Source organism: Anabrus simplex, chromosome 5 (genome assembly GCF_040414725.1).
Source record: "Anabrus simplex isolate iqAnaSimp1 chromosome 5, ASM4041472v1, whole genome shotgun sequence".
Classification (NCBI taxonomy): domain Eukaryota; kingdom Metazoa; phylum Arthropoda; class Insecta; order Orthoptera; family Tettigoniidae; genus Anabrus; species Anabrus simplex.
The window spans coordinates 266821635-266845592 of NC_090269.1; the positions used below are offsets into that span (position 1 = coordinate 266821635).

The window sequence follows — 23958 nt, forward strand, 5'->3', positions numbered from 1 at the left end:
TGGGCAAGCGTGACATAACTGCGAGCAGCTTACATGTTAAGTGTACGTCACAGTCAAGCGAGAGAGGAGGAGTGCTATTTGATTGTGACGACAGAGTTTTTCCTCGCACCATTTTCAACAAAATGTTGCTTGGAGTACAGCATAAAGAAAGACACTATAATCGCAAGAAAAACCTATTTTTTCTTCAAGTATTCGTGTGTGATTTATACTACGTTTGATATTAACAGACATGGTTTTATTTTCATATATTTACTCATTCAAAGAAAACTGACATGTTACAACGTACAGTCACTCAAAAAAAGAGAATGAGTGCATAGTATTTTATGTTTCTTGCACTTAATATTTTATCAGACTTAATTTTTTAAATATCAAATTCACCTTCCATGTAAGTCAACACCCTGCGGATACTCACAACAAACATTATATCTATAGATTCAAATTGTTTCTGGAAAAATGTATCTGAGTGAAACTTTTATGACACCATGCATCTTTTTTCTTTTTCTTTTCTCTGGGCAACTGTACAAAGATACAGGGTTCAAGCATGCAAGCATGCAGTTTCTTGGATGGAAATGGCAGAATTTCTACTAAGAAAAGTAAAATCCCTATTATCCATTCAGTAAAACATAATACATAATTCCAAAAGTTTTATGCTTGATTTTGCGCATTGTTCTTGTATTAATAGTATTTAAAATCTATCTTCAACCATTTTTATTCAAACATTCCGTACAACAGTTTCATACAAATGAGCATGTTGCACTTGTCGTGGCATTCTACATTACACCTTTTCGATGTAACAGACTGCCCTAATAGTAGGTCTTTTGCACGGTCCACTTTTGGGGTCAGTTTAATAAAATTGATGCCAACAAATCTTTAGAGGATGATGATAAATTTCAGTATCTTTTACAATCGATGGTACCAGGTTCAAAAGCTAGAGAGCTGGTGGAAAGTTTCCCTCCATCAGGCGCCAATTATCGTCATGCTATTGAACAGTTAAAATCTCGCTTTGCAAAGGATGAACTCCTTATTGAAATTTATGTACGTGAGCTTTTGTCCCTTGTTCTAAATCAAGCTACTAGGGGGGGGGGGAAGTATGGTGCTGAGCACTTTACATAATAAACTGGAAACTCAGCTGCAAGCTTTGGAAACCTTAGGAGTTACCCGGGAGAAATATGCTGCCATGTCATATTTCTGTAGAGTGTTTTAATGTCAAGAAGTTAACGCTAGGGGCCAGGAAGAATTTGCTAAAGCAAAAGGCAAGATGTTACTTTTGTCTTAGAGCAGGGCACAATGCTAAGAAATGTAAATGTTTTGTGAAATGTTTTATCTGTGATAAGCACCATGTTACATTAATGTGTCCACAGTTGTGTACAGAAGTAAGACAAGTGTCCAACAATACACCCAGGGATTCACAAACCAATGGAACAGGCAGTTTGCTATCTCAGCAGGGAGGGCAGACATTGCTACAGATACTTATCGTAACTATAGTCACTGGTAGGACAACGCACATGGTAAGGGTTCTTCTAGATTCCGGCTCACAGAGATCCTACATTGTAGATCACGTACCCAGAGAACTCAGTCTGAAATGTTTAGGGGAAGAGATATTAAGTCATAACCTCTTTGGTGGAGGCGAGTTGAGGGAGCGGGAACATAAGGTCTACGATATCAAATTATGAAGCTTAGACTAGAAATTTGAACGTTCAGTGACGGTGTTGGATCAAAGTAAAATATGTAATTTTGTTCCTCGACTGAAAAATCAGAAGATATTTCTACAGTTGAAAGAAGCAAACATCACAGTCACTGATCAAGGTCACAGTGCACCAGACATTAAAATCCTATTAGGAGCAAATAGCCTTGGTAAACTTTGGACTGGCAATACCATGAAAATTGATGATGATGATATGTCAATTGAGATACGGTTAGGATGGACCATCATGGGATGCAGGAAGAATATGAAAGGTGGACAGGTGGTTGGGCTCACTAATGTGAATTTCAGTTTACGGGATCTGTGGGAACTAGTCGTCATAGGAATTCAAGACCAAGCAGAGCTGAAACCTAAGGCACCTAAGGCACAAAAAGAAGAAGTGATTTCAGAATTATTGCAGCTATCTACAGATGAAGACAACAGATATGAAGTCTGCTTGCCATGGAAGGAAGGACATCCTGAGTTAACAGATAATCGGGCAACGGCTGAGAAAAGACTACTGTCGGTGACAAGACATCTTTCCAGAATTGATAAGCTTAACGAATATCATAAAGTTTTTGAAAATTGGGTGAAGGATGGCATCATTGAAATGGTTCCAGATGCAGAAGACAGCAGGTCAGGATATTTTCTCCCACATCATGCAGTGATAAAGGAATCTGGTGAGGCAACAAAGATTCGCCCAGTATTCGATGCCTCTTATCGAGATACTCGAGGCAACTCGCTGAATTCTTGCTTGGAAACAGGACCAAATTTAATGAAATTGATTCCGAGTCTACTACTTCAGTTTAGAAAGAATGCAATTGGAGTTACTGCAAACATAACCAAAGCATTTCTACATATTAGCGTAGCATGTGAGGATCGACAGTTTTTGAAATTTCTCTGGTGGAAAAAATGAAATGGTATATGGCTTTTAGTGCCGGGAGTGTCCAAGGACATGTTCAGCTCGCTAGGTGCAGGTCTTTTGATTTGACACCCGTAGGCAACCTGCACATCGTGATGAGGATGAAATTATGATGAAGACGACACATACACCCAGCCCTCGTGTCAGCGAAATTAACCATAAATGGCTAAAATTCCCGACCCTGCCGGGAATCGAGCCCGGGCCCCTGTGACCAAAGGTCAGCACACTAACCATTTAGCCATGGAGCCGGACCCTCTGGTGAAAAAAGCTGTGACTCATGAGAAGTGATAACATTAAGACATTGTAGGGTGGTATGCGAGGTTGCACCAAGTCCATTCATGCTAAGTGCTTCTCTGCGCCATCACTTGAAATAGGCACCAAAGGAAGTAAAGGAAACAGCTGAAAAACTGAAGAAATCATTCTACGTTGATAATTGTGTAACAAGTGTTGATTCTGAGCAGGAGTTTAGAAAATTCATCAAAGAAGCAAAGGAACTGATGTCCACTGCAAAATTTGAGCTCCAAGGATGGACTAGTACACAACTTCATAAGGATGCAGAAAAGACTGGAAGACTGGGACTACTATGGGAAACTAACACAGATGAGATTTTCTGTGATGTTGATACTATAGGACTCACCTGTAACCAAATTACAAAACGTATGCTGCTGTCCATCACTCAGAAAGTCTTTGACCCTCTCAGTTTTGCTAGTCCAATGATGTTAGTGCCGAAATTACTCCTACGGGAAACTTGGAGATTAAATACCTCTTGAGATGGAAAACTGCCGAAAGAGATCTTGAGCAAATTTCTGGCATGGCTGAGAAATGTGCGTCTCGCACAGGCCAAAGGAAGAGTGGCACCTTTAAAGGACTGGTCTATCCGTCGACTTGAACTGATAGCAGCCCTTATTGCGTCAAGATTGTGCCATGAAGTGAAGAAGAGCTTAGGAATAGAAGGATGTAAGACATATTGCTGGAGTGATTCATCGGTCGTTCTCGCATGGATAAGGAGAGAAGATGATTGGAATATCTTTGTCAGTAACAGCTGCAGAGAAATTAGAAAAAACACTTCTCCAGTTGAATGGTGCTACATTCCAGGTGCTCTCAATTCAGCCGGCTTGCCTTCCAGAGGGTGCAGTGCAAAGGTTTTGTTCCTCAGCCGATGGTGGGAAGGCCCTGCCTGGCTTCAGGAAGAGAAAGGACAATGGCCACAATTAGAGATACTTTCTCCAGAACAAGATGTGAACAAGGAAAGAAGACAACTTTGTGCACTGTTTCCAGCAGCAACTCAAGATTCAGTGGTGATCTTCATTATTTTTCCAGTTATGTGAAGATTCTAAGAATGATTGCTTGGATATTGAGATTTCGATATAATTGTGCCAGTTTGAGCAAGAGAACAGGAGAACTTCACTATGAAGAAGTAGAGAAAGTGGAAATAACGCTGTTACAATGCATCCAGTTAGAGCACTTTAGAAATGATGAATCCAAAACCCCAAAGGCACTTCAGACATTCAAAGACCAAGATGGGCTGATTGGTCTCAGAACAAGGTTATTGCTTAGCAATGAACCAGACTAATTCAAGCACCCAATACTTCTACCTCATGACAACATCATAATCCACCAAATGGTATTTGAGAAGCACTGTCAAATGCAGCATGCTGGCTGCCAGATGATAATCTCCAACATCAGGGAAAGGTTCTGGATTATTGGCATCAAGAGATTGATACTAAACATAGTGAGGAAATGTGTGATTTGTAGACGATATCAAAGCAAACCAGTGGAACCCCCTTCTGCACCATTACCGAAAGACCGTGTTAAATGTGCAGCTGCATTTGAAGTGACTGGCATTGATATGTTAGGTCCCTTATACCTGAACTGGGGAGATAAGGTATGGATTGTACTATTCACGTGCACTGTCTACCAAGCAGTGCACCTTGAGCTTGCCAGGTCCCTATTCACAGAATGCTTCATGATGGCCTCGAGAATATTTATTGCCAGACGAGGAAGAGTACAGGTCATATTCACTGACAATGGCACCAACTTTGTAGGTGCGAGCCACAGCCTGAAACAACTGAATTGGCAGGAAATAATTGCTATGTCCTGCGTACAGAAAATCAAGTGGATCTTCAACCCTCCAGCCGCATCATGGTGGGGGGGATGGTGGGAGAAATTGATCCGCATGGTAAAAGAACTCCTGCGAAGAATCCTAGGCAGAAAGGTTGTAAGTTTTGAAGAGTTGGAAACCATACTGTGTGAACCCATTGACACCGGCTATGTTTGTGCAAGGTCTACCAAGAAATGATGTCGTAGACTTGGGTGAAATCGTTGCCCACAGCCTGAACAGAAGGTGGAGATATCTTCAGAAGCTCCGAGATGACTTCTGTCAGCATTTCCACAATGAATATTTGAATATTTGACCATGTTGGTCCATCAGAGGGTGCAGAAGCAGAGAACTCTACAGGTGGGAGAGATTGTGCTGATCAAGTCAGATGGGATGAAATTCAACTGGCCCCTTGTTCTGGTGTTAGAAACCTACCCAGGAGCAGATGGCTATGTAAGAGTGGCGAGAGTAAGGACTGCTCATGGTGAAAGGATTAGGCCACTTCAACACCTTTATCCTTTGGAGGTGTCTGCAACTAGGAAACAGCTGCTTGTGGAACCTGATTCCCCATCGAATGTCCAGCCAAAAGACTCGAAGGTGTCCGAGGTTGGAAGGAAGATAAGTACAACTACAAGGTCGGGGGGTTGTGTGAAAATACCTGACAGACTGAACTTGTGAGGAAACTAGAAAAGGTTGCAATTTTGCTTTACTTTTAAAATTGCAAGGTGGGAGGATGTGTAGAACTTTTTTTTTTTTTTTTTACAGGTTAGAAATCTAGGAAGCCCTGACTGTCATGAGCAGTAAAGGACGTATATAAACTTTGAGAAAAAGGACTGGTAAAATGGAAGCATGTGTGTGTGTGTGTATTTGTATCTCGTGTTAAGAAAACTGTAATCTGTAATTAAGTACAATAAACGTGTGTAGAATCATAGTTTAATATTGGTGAGTTCTTGTACTGTGTATTTGATTTTACATACTGCAATAATTACTAACTCTCTTACATTCCACTTTGTAGTAACATTCTAAATTACACCTTTTTGATATAACAGACTGCCCTCATAGTAGGCCTTTTGCACGGTCCACTGCTAGCAAAAAAATAAAAACCCAACAACAAACTGTTTTTTCCTTTGGCTCTCTGCAGAGAGATTCTGCAAGTCCCTTTCTTTTTCATTAGTTTCTGCCACCATTTCAAACCCGGGTATCGCTGCAGTGATCGAGTGTGACTGGCAGGCCTTTGCCTGGCATTGGCTATCACAGCGAGTGGCGTATCTACTATATATGTCACTGTGGCTGAATAGCACGCTCATCGCCTGCCTGCCCACTTACAAGGCTGTGTGCCCGCGGGATGAAATGCTCAGCGTGAGCATCTCTGAGCTAGCGATGCAATTTTTTTTTTTTTTTGTTCGCTCTTATACATGCAGTGTTCAGTTTTGTTAATTGAGGAATACTTTAAATCCCTTCATGAACCAATGTACTTATGCTTGTTAGTATAGTTATTTAAAAATTCTATTTTTATTGCAGGATGGGAAAATGATAATATGGGATGCATTTACAACAAACAAGGAGCATGCAGTTACAATGCCAACCACTTGGGTAATGGCTTGTGCATATGCTCCCTCTGGAAATCTTGTTGCGTGTGGGTAAGTTATGTATTGTCTAAGTTAATGTAGATGAACAATTCTTTGATATATAGTTAACTCTGCAGGAAGAGAATTAAGGTACTTTACCTACAGAGTGTAAAATGCATGATAAAAAATGACATAACTTACATATTACATATTTTGTTGTATTTTACGTTGTGAGTTGTGATTGTAAAGAAAACACAAATGGAGCCATAGTGTCTTTTTTTTCCAAATAGTAATTCATAGAGATCATTACAACTTCATAATTAAATAGGAAACCTTCTGTGGGATTGTCTAATACTCTAGAAAGGAAAATTGACTATGTGTAGATGGTATTTTATATCCATTCTTATCTATAATTTGAAAAGATGACTGCATTAGACAAATCTGTTTAGTTAGAAGCTGTGATTTAAGTTATAGTGTCAAGGTATTGAGAAATTATGTCTGATTGATTGGATGAAATATGTTCTTCTGACTTAGTAATGTTTTTATTTCAGTTCTTATGTCTTTACTTTTAATTTATATTATAAACTAGCTGGCATTGTACCCAATGTTTTCATGTTAGTTTTAGTAAAATTGCGGAAAATTTATTTTTATCACCCCTTCAGCAGTAGAAGTAGTAGAGGTGGATTGCATGAATTGCAGCAGAACGGATAGAGCACATCTCAGTTAACAATAGTCAATCCATGTAATGCTATTGTTGATTGTTATAGGGGATTTAGGACTAGCGCACTAATTTTCTGGAGTGATTTGATGATAAAATCATCAAGTGGAAATCGACATACAGCTTCTTGGTATGAAAAAGTCTGAAAATATTTTTCGCAGATATGGCAGTAATGGCTCATCATTCCCAAAGGAAAAAAAAAAAGAAATTAGCAAAAAATGTTTTAAAGTAAGTTTTGTGTTTTTTTGTTTTTTCCCTAGTTGCTTTATGTCGCACCGACACAGATAGGTCTTATGGCGACGATGGGATAGGAAAGGCCTAGGAGTTGCAAGGAAGCAGCCGTGGCCTTAATTAAGGTACAGCCCCAGCATTTGCCTGGTGTGAAAATGGGAAACCGCGGAAAACCATCTTCAGGACTGCCGACAGTGGGATTCGATCCCACTATCTCCCGGATGCAAGCTCACAGCCATGCACTCCTAACCGCACGGCCAACTTGCTCGGTGTGGTTTAAATTAGCCAAACACAAATGCTAATTGACCTTTTCTGAAAGGGAATATCCAAATATGTAACATGATTATTAATCCTAGATCAAGTTAAGTAATAGAAAGGAACAAATATTTGTCAAGTCAAATCATGTATAGAAAGATAGGAACATAAAAAGGAACACCTAATTAGAACAGACAAAATTATACTGTGTATGGGAAGAGGGAGCAATGCTGGCTGTGCAGTTCGGGCCGTATAGCGTGCATTCGGGAGATAGTGGGTTTGAATCCCGCAATTGGCAGCCCTGAAGATCATTTTTCATGGTTTCCCATTTTAACACCAGGCAAGTGTTATTACATGTATCTTTACTAAAACCACAGTTGCTTCCTTCCCACTACTAGCCCTGTCTTATCCCATCATCTTTGCAAGACATGTCTGAGTCGGTGCAACGTAGAACCAACAGAAAAAGACAAGGATGAACATAAAAACACAAAAGGACAAGGCAGTCTCCACCATCTTCAAATAGATAGACTCTCTCCTCATCAAGCTCAGTTCTTCTCAGCCCCTGACAACCTCATTTCTGCTTTCCATCTTCATCAGAAAGGCGGGCATCAACCCTGATTGAGGGGCCATCTTGACAGATCTTCAGTCTTGATGTGGGATTTTTAGGACAAGAAGGAACATAGATACAGGAAAGGAAAGGGATAAAATGAAGAAAATTCAGGTGGTGTAAGCCTAGGAATGCAGTAGGAACATGAAAGGAAAAAAGGAGCCTAGTGGGTCATTGTAAGTAAATGAAAGGAACTGATTACAGACATATCAATCAGGCAACTTGAATTACAACACATAGTAGGAAAAACACAAGGAAAGCTTTTTGCGAGAAGAGGGAGCAATAGGAAGAAGAAAAAAGAGAAATATGAAAGCACGAAAGGATGAGGATTATCTCTACATCTTAATAGAATGTTGTCTTCACTTTGATGATCTGAGCAAGTTGGCTACCTAGGTGTAAGCTTGTGCTGTATTTGGAATTTTTATAGGGTATGATAGGAAAGACAAGAACAACAGAGTAAGAAATAAGGATATCAGGAAGGAAATCAGAGTAAAAATAGCTTTTAGACAGAATAGAGAGAAATAAACCGATATGGTTTGGCCATACACTGACAGAAAAAAAATATCCGATCACCATGGGCAGAAGAAAATATCCGAACACCATGAAATAAGGAATGTAGAATATGGAAAATTTGGCAATATATTTGTCAACATAACATATTTAATTGATTAAAGGTACAGGACTACAGTAAATAACTGCGCAAGAAAAGCTATCGCAAATGTGCCATGCTGGTCCATTAATAAGTGGTGTAATCGCCTGACTGTTGAATGCAGGCATGCAAACGTGCATGCATTGTGTCATACAGGTGCCGGATGTCAGCTTTTGGGATGGAGTTCCATGCCTTTTGCACTTGGTCGGTCAATACAGGGACGGTTAATGCTGGTTGTGGATGACGCTGGAGTTGTTGTCCAATGATATTCCATACGTGCTCGATTGGGAACAGATCAGCGGATCGAGCAGGCCAAGGCAACACGTCGACACTCTGTAGAGCACATTAGGTTGCAAAAGCGGCATGGGGGCTTGCATTATCCTGTTGGAAAACACTCCCCGGGAATGCTGTTCATGAATGGCAGCACACAGGTCAAATCACCAGGCAGACGTACACTGTCTGCAGTCAGGGTGCGTCAGATAACCACGAGAGTGCTCCTGCTTTCATAGGAAATTGCTCCCCAGACCAGAACTCCCGGTGTAGGTTCAGTGTTTAAAGATAAAAATTTCATTGTTCCGTATTGAAAAGTATCACAGTTAAAATTGAAATAATAAATAAAGAGGTTCAACCTATTCAATACAAAAGAATAAGAAATGCACTGATTACATTCTTATTTAATAATAAGTATAAGTGGTACCGGTTTCGATCCTAGTCCAGGTCATCATCAGCCGATTAAAACATGAAAAACAATGCATAGGAAAAAGAAAATAAAAGATCAAGTTCACTCCGGATCAGTAGAAGAGGCGCTCTAAAAATGACGGGGGTAGACACTGTAAAATTCAGAAGAAGTAAAATGTAAGTCACTTAAAAGAAACAGTGCGTAATTTTCTGAACAGCAGTATGGCACACGCAGTGTTAGGCAAAGTCTTATAATGTTTATGAAAAGCGGAGAACGGTTAAATGAGCTAGCTTGTATACACTGTCAGGCACAAAGTCATAACAATCGAACACATATGAAGATCAATAATCGTACTGAAGCTGAAGATGAGTAGATCAATTGAAGTAACTTGCCAGCTCCCGGTGATCAGTGTGATATATTCAATATCAGGCACTGTGGTTTCAAACGCCAACGTAAAATGAAGAATAGCTTAATGATCCAGTGTTTGCTTTGGTCGCGGGAATGTAAGTATATATAGATACATATAATATAATTCAATATAATTGAATAAATAATTATGATCCTGTAGAATTTTTGGAACAGTTGACGTGAAGAAAACAATTGTGAAGAGAAAAAATATAGTAAAAAGCGCAATACCGGAAACAAATGAAAACATATATGCACACCCTCCAAAACCATTGAATAATTCCATCCTCCCATTGTAAATTTATCTAAAACAACTCTGAGTGATGATGAAAACTTAATTCTTTTGAAGGGCCTCAAACACAATTGGCCCAACCTCAACACTTTCAATGTAGCCACCAATTTAATTATTGAATTTGAAATAGCCATTAACAATATGCCGAAATGAACAAGATGAAATCAGATATGAAGTAAAAAGAAAAATCAAAAAAATCTTCATTAACAATAACAAAAACACTTCTCTAAATAATAATAATAATAATAATAATAATAATAATAATAATAATAATAATAATAATAATAATAATAATAATAATAATTTAATTAATGATAATATACTCATTTTAGATCTTAAAAAGAAAATCAATGACAATAATCTCATCATCACCAAATCTGATAAAGGCAACACTACTGTAATAATGGAAAAAACTGACTACATAGATAAAACTAAAAATTTTTTCAGTGACTCTTCTTTTTCTATAGTAAAAAAAGACCCAACCACGAAAATCCAGTGCCTCCTCAAACAAACTTTAAAAAACACTTCCTTTCTCCTCACAGATCAAGTAAAAACTAAATTAATAAACATGAACCCAGGCCTACCCATTTCCAAAGCCCTCCCAAAAATTCACAAAACTAACATTCCCATCTGTCCAATAATCAATTACAGACCCAGTCCCCTATACAATACTTCTAAATTCATCCAAACACTTTTACTAAAAAAACTATCGATTTTTATCCAACAAATCTATCAAAAACACTTCTGAACTAATCAACAAATTAAAGAACTTTGATATCCAACCAAATTTTTCTCTCCATTCTTTTGACATTGTAAACATGTACCCTAGTATTCCAATTTCCAAATTATTCCCCATAATAAGCAACAACCTAAACAAATTTGGTAACCTGAGTAAGCTTGAAATTCAAGACTTCATGTCTATTTTAAAATTGGTTCTCAACAATAATTATTTTACCTTTAATAACACCATTTATCAACAAGATGGCTTGGCTATGGACTCACCAGCTTCAGGCATTCTTGCTGAAATTTACCTTGACTTCTTAGAAAACACAAAAATTAATATTAATAATAATAATAATAATAATAATAATAATAATAATAATAATAATAATAATAATAATAATTTCTCTAACATCCTCTTTTGGGCCAGATATGTCGATGACACATTAGTAATTTTAAATGAAGAATCAACCAACGCAGCCTCTACACTTCTTCACCTCAACAACATAGACTCTAACATTAAATTCACCCTCGAATCAGAACACAACCAAACTCTTAATTTTCTAGACTTAACTATCACTAGACATCCTTCTTCTTTATCTTACAAAATATTCAGAAAACCAACCCAAACAGCAACCACAATACGACAAGATTCTTCGCACCCTCAAGCACATAAACGTGCTACTTATAACAGCTTAATTTTTCGTGCCTTCAACGCCCCTATGTCTAAAAAGGATTTAAATAATGAATTGAACACCATCCGTGACATCGCTAAATTCAATGGCTTTAACAACTCCTTCATAAACCGTATCATCAACAAATTCAAACACCGTCCTAAAACCACGTTATCTAAAGACCTAACAAAACCAACTGCATTTTCCACTTTCACTCAAGATGCTTATAAAATAACTAATGTTTTTAAAAAACACAACATGAAAATTTCTTTTAGAACTAACAATAGAAATTTTGATATTTTACACAACTCTAAATCACTAAATAAATCTAATGCTTTTTCTAAATCTGGAGTATACAGATTCAAATGTAACAACTTCAGCTCCTCCTACATCGGACAAACTGGCCGCAACTTCAATATCAGATACTCTGAACGTATCAACGCCAATTAAATACAACAGATTCTCCGCCATAGGACATCACATAGAAGATTCCAAGCATAATTTCACCAATATAGAAAAAGACATGAAAATACTTAAAATCATTAACAAAGGCCCCCTCTTAAACACTGCTGAAAATTGCTTTATTCACCTTGACCAATACTTCAACCCTAATTTCAATTTAAACGACATTTCTGAAAATCCCAACATCCTTTTCGACTTCCTAATTCTTCTTCTCAAAAATTCTAAATTTCAAAACTCCTGTTCTATTTTCCATGCCTTACAAAGTTCCTAGCCACATTTTCTACCTCCAATAACCTACCCTCCTAACCCACCCTAAACTACCCCTCCTTCATCTTCCTATCTTATCCTTCCTCAACACCGTTTAACTTCAATCTCTTTTATTCTTCTCTTATTCCACTATTTCTCTTCCTCTATTAATTTATCCTCTCTTTTCTTTTCACCTCAAAAAAAAAAAAAACTACAATGCCACCCTCATTTCGTTTCTTCTCATTCAAATTTAACTCTTGCCTTGCGCCGACTTCGACCACTTCAATCACGACCTGAATTTTTTACATTTTAAAAAATAGCGCACTGTGCATATATGTTTTCATTTGTTTCCGGTATTGCGCTTTTTACTTTACTTTTTCTCTTCACAATTGTTTTTTTCACGTCAACTGTTCCTAAAATTCTACAGGATCATAATTATTTATTCAGTTATATTGAATTATATTATATGTATCTATATATACTTACATTCCTGCAACTGAAACAAACACTGGATCATTAAGCTATTCTTCATTTTACGTTGGCGTTTGAAACCACAGTGCCTGATATTGAATATATCGCGCTGATCACCGGGAGCTGGCAAGTTACTGCAGTTGATCTACTCATCTTCAGCTTCAGTACGATTATTGATCTTCATATGTGTTCGATTGTTATGACTTTGTGCCTGACAGTGTATACAAGCTAGCTCATTTAACCGTTCTCCGCTTTTCATCAACATTATAAGACTTTGCCTAACATTGCGTGTGCCATACGCACTGTTTCTTTTAAGTGACTTACATTTTACTTCTTCTGAATTTTACAGTGTCTACCCCCGTCATTTTTAGATCGCCTCTTCTACTGATCCGGAGTGAGCTTGATCTTTTATTTTCTTTTCCCTATGCATTGTTTTTCATGTTTTAATCGGCTGATGATGACCTGAACTAGGGTCAAAACCGGTATCACTTCTACTTATTATTAAATAAGAATGTAATCAGTGCATTTCTTATCTTTTGTATTGAATAGGTTAAACCTCTTTATTTATTATTTCAATTTTCACTGTAGGTTCAGTGTGTCGACGTGCAAACAGGTGGAATGCAGGCGCTCACCTGGCTTCCTTCTAACCAACACACGGCCATCACTGGCACCAAGGCACAACCGGCTTTCATCGGAAAACACAACAGACCTTCACTCCATCCTCCAGTGAGCTCCCGCTTGACACTACTGAAGTCACAGACGGCGGTAATTTGGGGTAAGTGGAATGCACGCTGCAGGGCGTCTGGCTTGGAGCAGTCTTTCAAGTAACCGATTTCGAACAGTTCATTGCGTCAGTGTGGTGCCAACTGTCGCTCGAATTGCTGCTGCAAGTGCAGTCCGCCGTTCCACAACCATACGCCGTGTACGGCGGTCCTCCCTCTTGGTGGTGCCACGGGGACGTCCGGAACCCGGTCTTCTTGCGAGTGTACCTTCTCATGACCACTGCTGCCAGCATGCATGCATAGTGGAGATATTCCTACCAAGTCATTCTGCAGTAGCGTGGAAGGAAAATCCACCTTCACGTAGCCCTATTCTACGGCCTCGTTCAACCGCAGTGAGCTGTTGATACTGGCCTCTTTGTCGTTGTAAAGGCATTCTTGACCCACTCACAGTCGCTCCGTCCAATCTCACAGGAAACTAATGCTCTTGCACAGTACAGCCCGTATTTAAAGCAAACCTGATGTGCAATGTCACGGGGCCGCTACTAGTGCCACGCTAATGCAATCTGCGGGAAATTTGAATCATTGTCATATTTTGGATATATAAACACGCCTACCAACATTCGTTAATATAGCACAAACCCTTCTTGGTGTTTGGATATATTCTTCTGTCAGTGTATTAAGAGGATGGAAGAGGGAAGGATACTGAAGCAGATGTTGGAGACTAAAATTGTAGCCCTGAAGATGGTTTTCTGTGGTTCCCATTTTACACACCAGGCCAATATCTTAATTAAGGTCATGTGCTTCCTTTCTAACTGAATAGTGCGACATTAAGCTGTTAGCGAAATGAAAAAGTGAAAAAATCCTCTAGGATGGGCTCTCTCCTCATCAGTCATTCATATCCATTTTTTCTCAGCACCTGTGAGTTGATTCCTGCTTCCTAACTTCATCAGGAGGCTGGGTTTTAATGCTCTGATATGGGAAGTGTAGGAGGATAACAAGAAAGTCATATAAACACTGGAAAAGGGAAGATACAAAGATAAAAATGAATGCATATGTTAACAGACTGGGAAAATAGGACAAAAACAGGAGGATAAGAGTTCAGGGTGTTGATATGAGTTGTTTCCTCTAAAAACATCTTATGATGGGCATGGGTTGTCCAGGAGCAGACAAGTAAATAGGTGGCTTGAGTCTTGTTCAGCACCACATTCATACGAGGTGCCTGCATTTGCTGGAAGGATCCCCCATTTCTTCAGGTTGGTCTTGCATTGAGGGACGCCACTCTTAAGCAGTTGAGGGACCTCTGTACAGGGTAAGGTAGGTCAGCGTCTGGAGCTAGTTCTTCCTTTGGTGACATGTCTGTGGGGAGTGAGCTCTTCCATCTGTTAAGACCAGTTGTCTGGTGTTCCCTCCAGTGGCAAAGTCCTAGCAAGGAAACTCTTGCGGGATCTGAGGCGAGATCTTGGAGCTTGGTGACCATGAAGTGGATGTCGATGGTCATTCTCTTGCTTTGTTCCCTCGGCGTCTGCAGCAGTGGCCCTCCGGATGTTGGGTGGGGCTATTCAAACAATCGGGTACAGTTTCTGCACTGGCATTGGTTTTAGGCATCCTGAGATTATCCTTGCAGTATCATTAACTGTGGTATCAACCTGCTTAGCATGTGCTGAAGTGTTCCACACAGAAGCAGCATACTCAGCGGCTGACACACACAGCGCAAGTGCAGAAGTCCTCAGGATGTGTGGGCTGGCTCCCCAGGTGCTGCCGATCAGCTTCTTTTGTATGCCATTGGGAGCACTGACTTTCTGTTTCGTGTTCAGACATTGCCGCCTGTACGTTGGAGCGCAGTCTAGTGTGACACGTAGATAGACTGGTGTTGGGCAATGTTTCAGTCATTCCCCTCATCATGTGATATTCAGCTGTCACTGCACTTCCTTGTTTCACAGATGAAACGCACACACTTGTGTTTTACTAGTGTTTGGCTTCAAGATAGTTGGCATCATAGTACTTGGAGAGTTCATCCATCGCTGAAATCAGCTTTCCTTCTACTTCCTCAAAGGATGATCCCTGAGCAGCTATCGCTGTGCTTGCTGGAATGGGCTGATCATTTGTGTAGATGTACAGCACTGGAGCTAGCGTGCTGCCTTGGAGGAGACTGTTCTTCTGGGTTCGCCATCTAGTGCTCTTACTCTGTAGTGAGACTTGAAATCTTCTGTTCTGAAGGAAGGTGCTGATAAGGGATCTTAGATGGTGGTCCTTGGTAAGATCATACACTTTCTTCAATAGCCTCCTATGATTCACAGTATTGTATGCAGCTGTTAAGTCAACAAATATGACTCCAGTTATCTCACCATGCTCAAAACCATCCTCAATGTGTTGGGTGAGATTCAAGACCTAGCTACAACATGATTTGCCAGCACAAAAGCCTGCTTGTTGTGGGATGGACTCTTTTCAAGGATGATACTTATTCAGTTAAGTACCAGACGTTCCAGTATACTGAAGGTATGGCATAGTAGGGAAATAGGCTGAACATTTTTCGGGTCGTTTGGCTCTATCCTAGGCTTGAGTATTGCGATGATTCAAGATTTTCACCACATTTTAGGGATGTATAACTTGGCGACACATGTGTTTGTTAGGGTTAGTAACCACTCCAATGTTTTACGGTCAAAGTTCTTTATCTGTTCAACTCATAGGTCATCGACACCAGCAGCCTTATACATCTTCAAGCTGGAGATGGCAGCTTCAAGTTCACGCTGAAGAGCTTCTTTGGTCACCCTCTCTTTTGTTTTACAATTTAGCAGGAGCTGGTTCGCCACTTAATTAGCTGTCACTCTGGTAAAGTTCTCTTGTTGTTTTACAGGATTGCCGCTAAGGTTTTTAAGCAGTTTCCAGGCCTGTTGACTATTTAACTTCATATCGAGGTTCTCTACCAGGTGAATGATGAATGATACATGAAGGTCGATCAAATATAAACAGGATTTTTGTTCCTGAACATCAACAATTGGTACAACTGGCCCCATGCTTAGGTGGGACCGTTAGGAGTGAGGAGAGCGTGCTGTTAGATATTTCCCGCCGTTTTGTCAGTAACGCTCACGATATTGGAGCAACAGATGCACCCCTCCACTGCACAATGCATAATTATAAAATTTCTTACTCGTGAAGGAGTTACATCGGCAGAAATTTGTCAGAGATTGACTGCACAGTTAGGTGATCAAACATTGTCAAGGACGCGTGTGTTTGCCTGGCATAAAAAGTTCAAGGAAGGACAAGAATGTGTGGAAAATTAGCAACACGATTGCTATCATCAGACCAGCATTACAGACGAAAACATTCGTGCGGTTATAGACATTACTGGTGACAATCGACGGGTGAGAGTATCAGAGATTGCAGAACAAGTCGGAATCAGTTATGGGAGCTGTCAGGCATCATCACAAACGACCTACAGTTCCGTAAAGTATGTTCAAGTTGAGTCCCTCGCCTTTTGACCAAAAATCCTAAGTTGAGATGTTTGGAGGGCTGTCAGAGGCTTACAGCAAGGTTTGTGGAAGAAGGTGATGGATTTTTGAGTCGGATCATCACCTGCGACGAAACATGGGCCCACCACTACACTCCCGAATCCAAACAAGCCAGTAAGGAGTGGCGGAGGAAAGGGGAAGCAGCACCAGTGAAGGCCAAGACTCGACTGCCAGCTGGCAAGGTTATTGCAACTGGTTTTTTTCGATCGGCGAGGCATTTTGCTGATTGTTTTTTTCCATGAGTGACGCACAGTCAATGCTGCTTACTACTGCGAGCTGTTGAACAAAGTGAGGGTTGCATATTGCCGCAAAAGACGAGACCAGCCAATTCGACAGGTCATCCTCCTCCACGACAATGCACAGCCCCATACTGCAGCTCTAACTGTCTCCAAGCTACAGAAAATGCACTGGATTACACTTGATTATCCTCCTTACAGCCGGGACTTATTGCCCTGTGATTTCCATATGTTCGGACCGCTTAAAGAAGCTCTAGGAGGGCAACGATTTGAAGATTACTAGAGCGCGGAAGACTTCGTGAGCAACTGGCTGGTGACATGACCCTGTTCTTTTTATGAAGAGGGCTTCAAAAACCTGCCCACACAGGGACAAATGCATTTCCAAAGCAGGAAACTATGTGGAAAAATAAATTGTAATGGCCTTTTTTCAATAAACAAATTTAAATAAATAATTAAATCCTGTTTATATTTGATCCCCCTCATACTTTTTCTTCTGGAATTTTTAAATTGTAAAATAGTTCTCAAATATCATTCTACAGTACACTGCATGCCAATATGCCATAATCATCATCATCATCATTCAACCATCTCGAGTTTCCCAGGTGTCATGTAAGAGTGCTCTCCATTTCTGTCTGCACAGGTACGTTTCTTCTTCTTCAGCTTTACACCATTCTACTTCCTTGCATATCTTTTCTTTGGGATATCCATCTTGTCCTTGGGATGCCTCTAGGTCACTTGCCCTCCAGGTCCCTTTCTACTCTCTTTGGATCCATTCTCTTCATTGTGACCAAACCATTTCAATCTTGATGGTGCTAGAGTTGCACAAAGTGGTTTCATTTGGAAATATTTTTGCATCATTTTATATTCACTTTGCTTTAGGTTGCACTGACACAGAGAGGTCTTATGGCGATGATGGGATAGGAAAGGCCTAGGAGTGGGAAGGAAGCGACTGTGGCCTTAATTAAGGTACAGCCCCAGCATTTGCCTGGTGTGAAAATGGGAAACCACGGAAAACCATCTTCAGGGTTCTGACAGTCGGGTTCAAACTCACTATCTCCCAGATGCAAGATCACAAGTACGTAGCTCTAACCACACGGCCAACTCACCCAGTTTGGATCATTTTATTTCTGACCTTATCTCATCTTGTTTTCTGAAGCATTGGCCTGAGGAATTTAATTTCTGTAGCCTGGAGTCTGCTACTATTCCTTCTGTTGATGGTGCAAGTTTCCAGTCCATACGTTGTTATTGGTATGAAGTAGGCCTGATACGGAGGCTAATATGTATAATTTACATTTGTAGTATATAATTTTTATTTCCTCATTAATTTAAATATTTTTCTTGGTATTGGCTCAAATAAACAAATTCATATTTTCATTTTACTTATGGACTTGAAGTTTATTTTGTACTTGTACTTTACTTTTAGGGGTCTCGACAATAAAGTGACAGTGTATCCATTAAGTTTAGAAGAGGATGTTACTTCCAAAAAGAAGACAGTTGGGACCCATACTAGTTACATGTCGTGTTGTACATTTCCTAATTCGGACCAGCAGGTAGGTTTATGTTAAGTGCTTGATCACATTTCTTGCCATATCCATGAAGCAGCAAACATTAAATTGTAGTTTATGTGATTTATTTAAATAGAAAATAGAGAATTTTTGGGATTGTGAAATACAACGTTCAATTTTAAAATGTTACAGTAAAAGGTTTCCTTTCCTTGGATCTTGAAAGAAGGTTGTTGTATGGCATAGTGCATGTTATTTTATACATTCCAAGCTTAATATGCACTTTTCATGATGACACCTATTTCTGAATAAAAATTAAATGGCTCTGCTATTAAAAGAAAAATGTGTATGTAAAGTGATGGAAACTTCAGCACTGGAAGTCTGATGTACTTTCTGTTGTGTCTGAATCCTAGGATTAAGAGTGAGCCCATAGGTATGAAAACATTGAATCATTCCTTGTTCTTTTGTGTTTTATGTTTGCCTTTACCCCTCCTTCCTTTTGCTTACTGTACCCATACTAGTTCATCATTGTTTTTATCCTTCACATGTGTTTTCATCCTCCTTCCTAGTAGGCTGTGTTTGCCAGCAATATCAATGCACATTTTTCTACCCATAGGTGAAAAATTTGGCTGTGTAAATTATTTGCATAATTCTGACATACAAAAAAAGTATTTACAAAGAAAGGAAAATAAATGAAATATATGCATAACCATGAGGAAAAACACGAACTGATCGTTTTTTGGTGTAAAATGATCACATCAGTTTTCTTCTGATTGGCCAAGAGCATAAGCTTACATTTGCCTCGTTGAATTCATGGGTTTGAAGTAGCCTATGGGTACTGGAAAGGTATTCTTCTCATCGTGAGCTAATAATAGCACCTGACGCAAAATAAATATGAAGTAATACCACTCACATCCATTTATAATGGCATAGTGGCAAAAATAAGAAAATCCTTCCCATTATATGCTATTTGTCATTGGTAGTGCAAGAACTGCTCTACCATTACCACTTGAGTCTTTCCAGAGCAAATCATCTTCACTCTCGTGTAACGTGTTCAAGATTGCTGTTTTCTTGAAACTTTTTAAAATTATCTTTGAAATCATGTCATGAGAAATGGAATAACCATTGTTACATGATGATATCGCGTATTCCAGAAGTTTCTTTTCTACTTACCAGTTTTCGAGCTGTGAAATGTTTTGTGAGACTTTTTGGCAGCTGAAGTGTCTTTTCTGTTTCTGCTAGTACCGTACCACACATTACACTTGGGCACTGAAAGCTTATAGCCTGCTGCCTATTTCTGTGAATCTCGGTGTAATTGATTATTGTACCATGAGTTTGTAAGATCCATATTACTTGCATTCTTGCTCATTATTGATTTAATAACTAACAATTATGATATCAGAGAACACATGCAAAACACTTGCATAGAACATAAAATAGATTGCAAAGAGTGTTTCAGTTCTGTGTCAGGTTAGTGCTGACTCACGTACTGAACTGGCCTAGTCGAGCACTGCAATTAGGAAATACCAGATTTCAAAACAGAAAAGCTGGTACTTGCCATCTACATTTTGCAACACTCATGGAAGAGCACAGTAAATGGTCAGTAATAATAATTATTAACTTCATTGGCCACGTTGGACCACTTAATTCGTTCCACATTCACTTTCTCTGTGAAAGGTTGTACTGTTCGGTTCTTGTGATCTACCCAGTACTTTTTCATTCATTCCAATCGTAATTTTCTCAGTTTGTCTGAAATCGCTATAGCCCTTGTATGTGTTATTCCTGATGAAAGTTTGTGGGTCTTAAGAAGGATATTCATTTTATTTTTGTTCTCTGCAATGCTCAGTAATAATAATAATAATAATAATAATAATAATAATAATAATAATAATAATAATAATAATAATAATAATAATAATAATAATAATAATAATAATAATAATAAAAAGAAAACTCCCCATGAAATTAAGTCATTGAGGAGGTAAAGGCTAAGTTGGAACAAAAACTAAAAAGTTTTTGACTCGAGTATATATCTGCATTTCAGTTGAAAATTTGTGATTCTTAAGAAAGGTGATAATTTTATTCTTGTTCTCTGCGTCTGTAATTTTGAGTCCAACTGTTTTGAGATCCTCGTGTATTTTATTTGATCCAATGACCTCCTGTCTTCTATCCCAGATTTCTCATCACTAGTTGTCATAAAATCCTTTTTTTCTGGTAATCGTAAGATGTGAAAGAAATAGATTCTTTTCTTCTTCATCGTGCGTCAATCTCTCAATAAACAGTTTCATTGGAGAGGATTCTCCAGACTCCTTCAACCTGTACTTTTTATTTATGCAAGTTCTGATAATTCTTTCAGTTTTGAAGAGCTAATCAGTTCTTCCTTCATTTATAATTTGGAACAAGATTTTGCAAGCATAAGTGGCTTTGGGCAAAGTTACACTTTTGTAGTGTTGGATCTTAGTGTTTGTTGACATGCATTTTTTGTTATAAGTTGACCAAGTTAGAAATTGTGCTTTTTTTCATTTTGTTGGTTGTATTTATCCATGTTGCTTTCTTGCTTAATTGTGCATAATGATTTCTCCAAGGTATTTAAATTGTAGGACTATGTTAATTTTTTGATCATTTATGATGACTTTGTTCATGTCAAGGGGTTTCATTGGCATGATCTCAGTTTTCTCAAAGGGTATTTGTAATCCTATTTTTAATGCAATTTCCTGGAGACTGGTGATCTGATCACAGACTTCTTCCATGTCAAGAGCTAAGAGAGCTAAATCATCTTCAAACCCTAGGCAGTTTGTCCTTATTGAGGGTTTTGCTCCAATTTTGATTTTAGGTGGGTTTTCTTTTTGCTAAATTTTCATGATGTAACCTAGAGCTACATTGAAAAGCAGTGGGGATAATCTGTCACCTAGCCTGAGACCTGTATTTATTGTAAAAGCACTTGACATTTCTCCCCTGAACTTTACCTTTGAAATTGTGTTGGTTAAAGTTAGTTCAATAATTTTTGTTAATTTAGGATGAAGGCCATATGATCTGAGGATTTTCAAAAGAGTGGGTCTGTGTATACTGTCATAAGCCTTTTTGAAATCTATGAATGAAATAGACAGCTGTTTTTTCTTTATTTGTAATATTCCGTTATTAGTTTCAGGCTGAGAATTTGGTCTGGGCAACTTCTGTGTGGACAAAAGCCTCCTTGGTATTCTTCAAGTTGTGGTTTTAGAATGTTTTTTATCCTATTATAAATTATGTGGGAGAAAATTTTGTTAGTGCAATCCAAAAGGGTTATTCCTCTGTAATTGTCTGGATTAGTTTTTTATCTCCTTTTTTGAATAATGGGTGGAATACGCCTGAGGTCCAATATTCTGGGATTTTCTCTGTGGTCCACATTTTGACTAGATGCTTATGTAGATTTATGATTGCTGGTTTCCCTGCATTTTTCCAGATTTCTGCAAAGACTAGGTCTTTATCACATGCCTTATAACTTTTTAGCTCCTTAATTGCAAATTCTACCTCAGTTGGAGGATCTATTAGATCTGGGGTGGTCAAAATGGGTGTGTAAGTATTTACTTCCAAAGTTTCCCATGGGTCATCACAATTTAAAAGTTTGTTGAATGTCTCTGCAAGGATCTCTGCAGTTTCTTGATTACTATGGGCTAACCTTCCTGATTTATCTCTCAGCATTAATATTGGGGGCTCGTATTTTTTAAGGTATTTGCCAAAGTTTTATAATACTCTCATGATTGTTTTTTGTTAAAACTCTCTTCTATCTTTTGTAAGGTATTTTTAAGATGTTTGCGTTTGGTTAGTCTGATGATTTTAAGGGTTGACTTTCTTTGTTTTATTAGTTCTAAATTTGATTTGTCTGACTTTTGGGCTTGATTTATCCAAGCTTGGTGTCTTCTCACAATTGCTTGGTAACATTCTTCATTCCACCATGCATGTTTTTTCCTAGGATTTGTTGGAGCTAACTCTTCAGCTATCGATTTTTGTTTCGTGGCCAGTTCTTTTAATGCGTTAGTGTTGACAGATCCTTCTCCTGTTTTCCTATAGTACTCCCTATTATTTATTAAGGTGGTAGGGTCAATTTTTTCTGTTTCTATTTGGAGGTCTTTTCTTAACCCTTGGAATTAATTTTCTTTTGATCTTAACAACATAGTGATCTGACCCTGAGTCTTCTGCCCTTAGGACTTTGACATTCACGATGGTCAAATTTATCCATGGAAATGTGATCCAGTTGATATTCACCTTTTTGGAAATCAGGATGTTTTCATGTTTTTAATTTGTGAGGTTTCCTTTTTGAAGAATGTTGATTTTGAGATAAGCTTGTGGTTTCTGCATAATTCAACCAATCTTCGACCGTTTTTATTTGTCTTCTTATGTGCTGGCCATTTTTCAATGATAAATAATAATAATAATAATAATAATAATAATAATAATAATAATAATAATAATAATAATAATAATAATAATAATAATAATAACAATAATAATAATAATAATCATTGATCATTGATTAAAGATGTAGAAAAGCAAGAAAGAAAAATCGTAAGGAAAATTTTTTGACCAGTCTGTACAGGGAGAATTTGGATGATAAGGAAATCTCATGACCTGTACCAACACTCAGAGAAAATCTAAGATACATTTAGGAAAAGTCGTTTGAAATTTTATGGACATATTCTCAGAATGAGTAATCAGTGATTGACCAAAATAATTCTATAATTCTATCAATGAAAGTAAAAAACAGTTGGCGGCTTGAAGTTGGATAAGATCTTCAGGAAATAGGCATCACAGATGACATTGTGTTAGGCAGATCTAAGTTCAGAAAATTAGTCGACAATCACCGCTTCAAGCATCATCCAAGCACTACCACCAACAAACCTGGGTCAGAAGATGAAGAGATTTTGGGAGAAGAAAATGGCAATGACATCAGCTAAATAAGTTCATTCATGCTCCTTAGTTGGGCATAATGAAGAAAGAATAATAATACTGATGCTGATGATGATGGTGATGATGATGATGATTATGATGATAATCTGCATAGAGGTTCTGGGAAGCTCCGATTCTTCCCTACATGATGTTCCAGGCTCTCCAGAATCCGACGGCCTGGTTGCGGTGAAGGATTTCTATTTCTGGCTACCTCCTGGAGTAGTCTTTACCAAAAGTGATTCCATCATGCCTTAAGTTGCAGATAATTGGGAACAGGTGGAATTCCAATAAGACCAAGGAAAAATCAATCAATCAATCAATCAATCAGTCAATCAATACTGATCTGCATTTCGGGCAGTCGCCCAGGTGGCACATTCCCTATCTG

General features: G+C 38.5%; 1 protein-coding gene across 1 annotated transcript in view; it reads left to right on the top strand.

The window, feature by feature from the left end:
- Positions 1–23958, top strand: part of Gbeta5 (guanine nucleotide-binding protein subunit beta-5) — a 108744-nt gene that overhangs the window by 28967 nt on the left and 55819 nt on the right. The window contains exons 4-5 of the mRNA XM_067147382.2: positions 6223–6341; positions 18569–18695. Of these exons, the coding sequence (XP_067003483.1) occupies positions 6223–6341; positions 18569–18695 (246 nt within the window). The remainder of the gene's footprint in view (positions 1–6222; positions 6342–18568; positions 18696–23958) is intronic.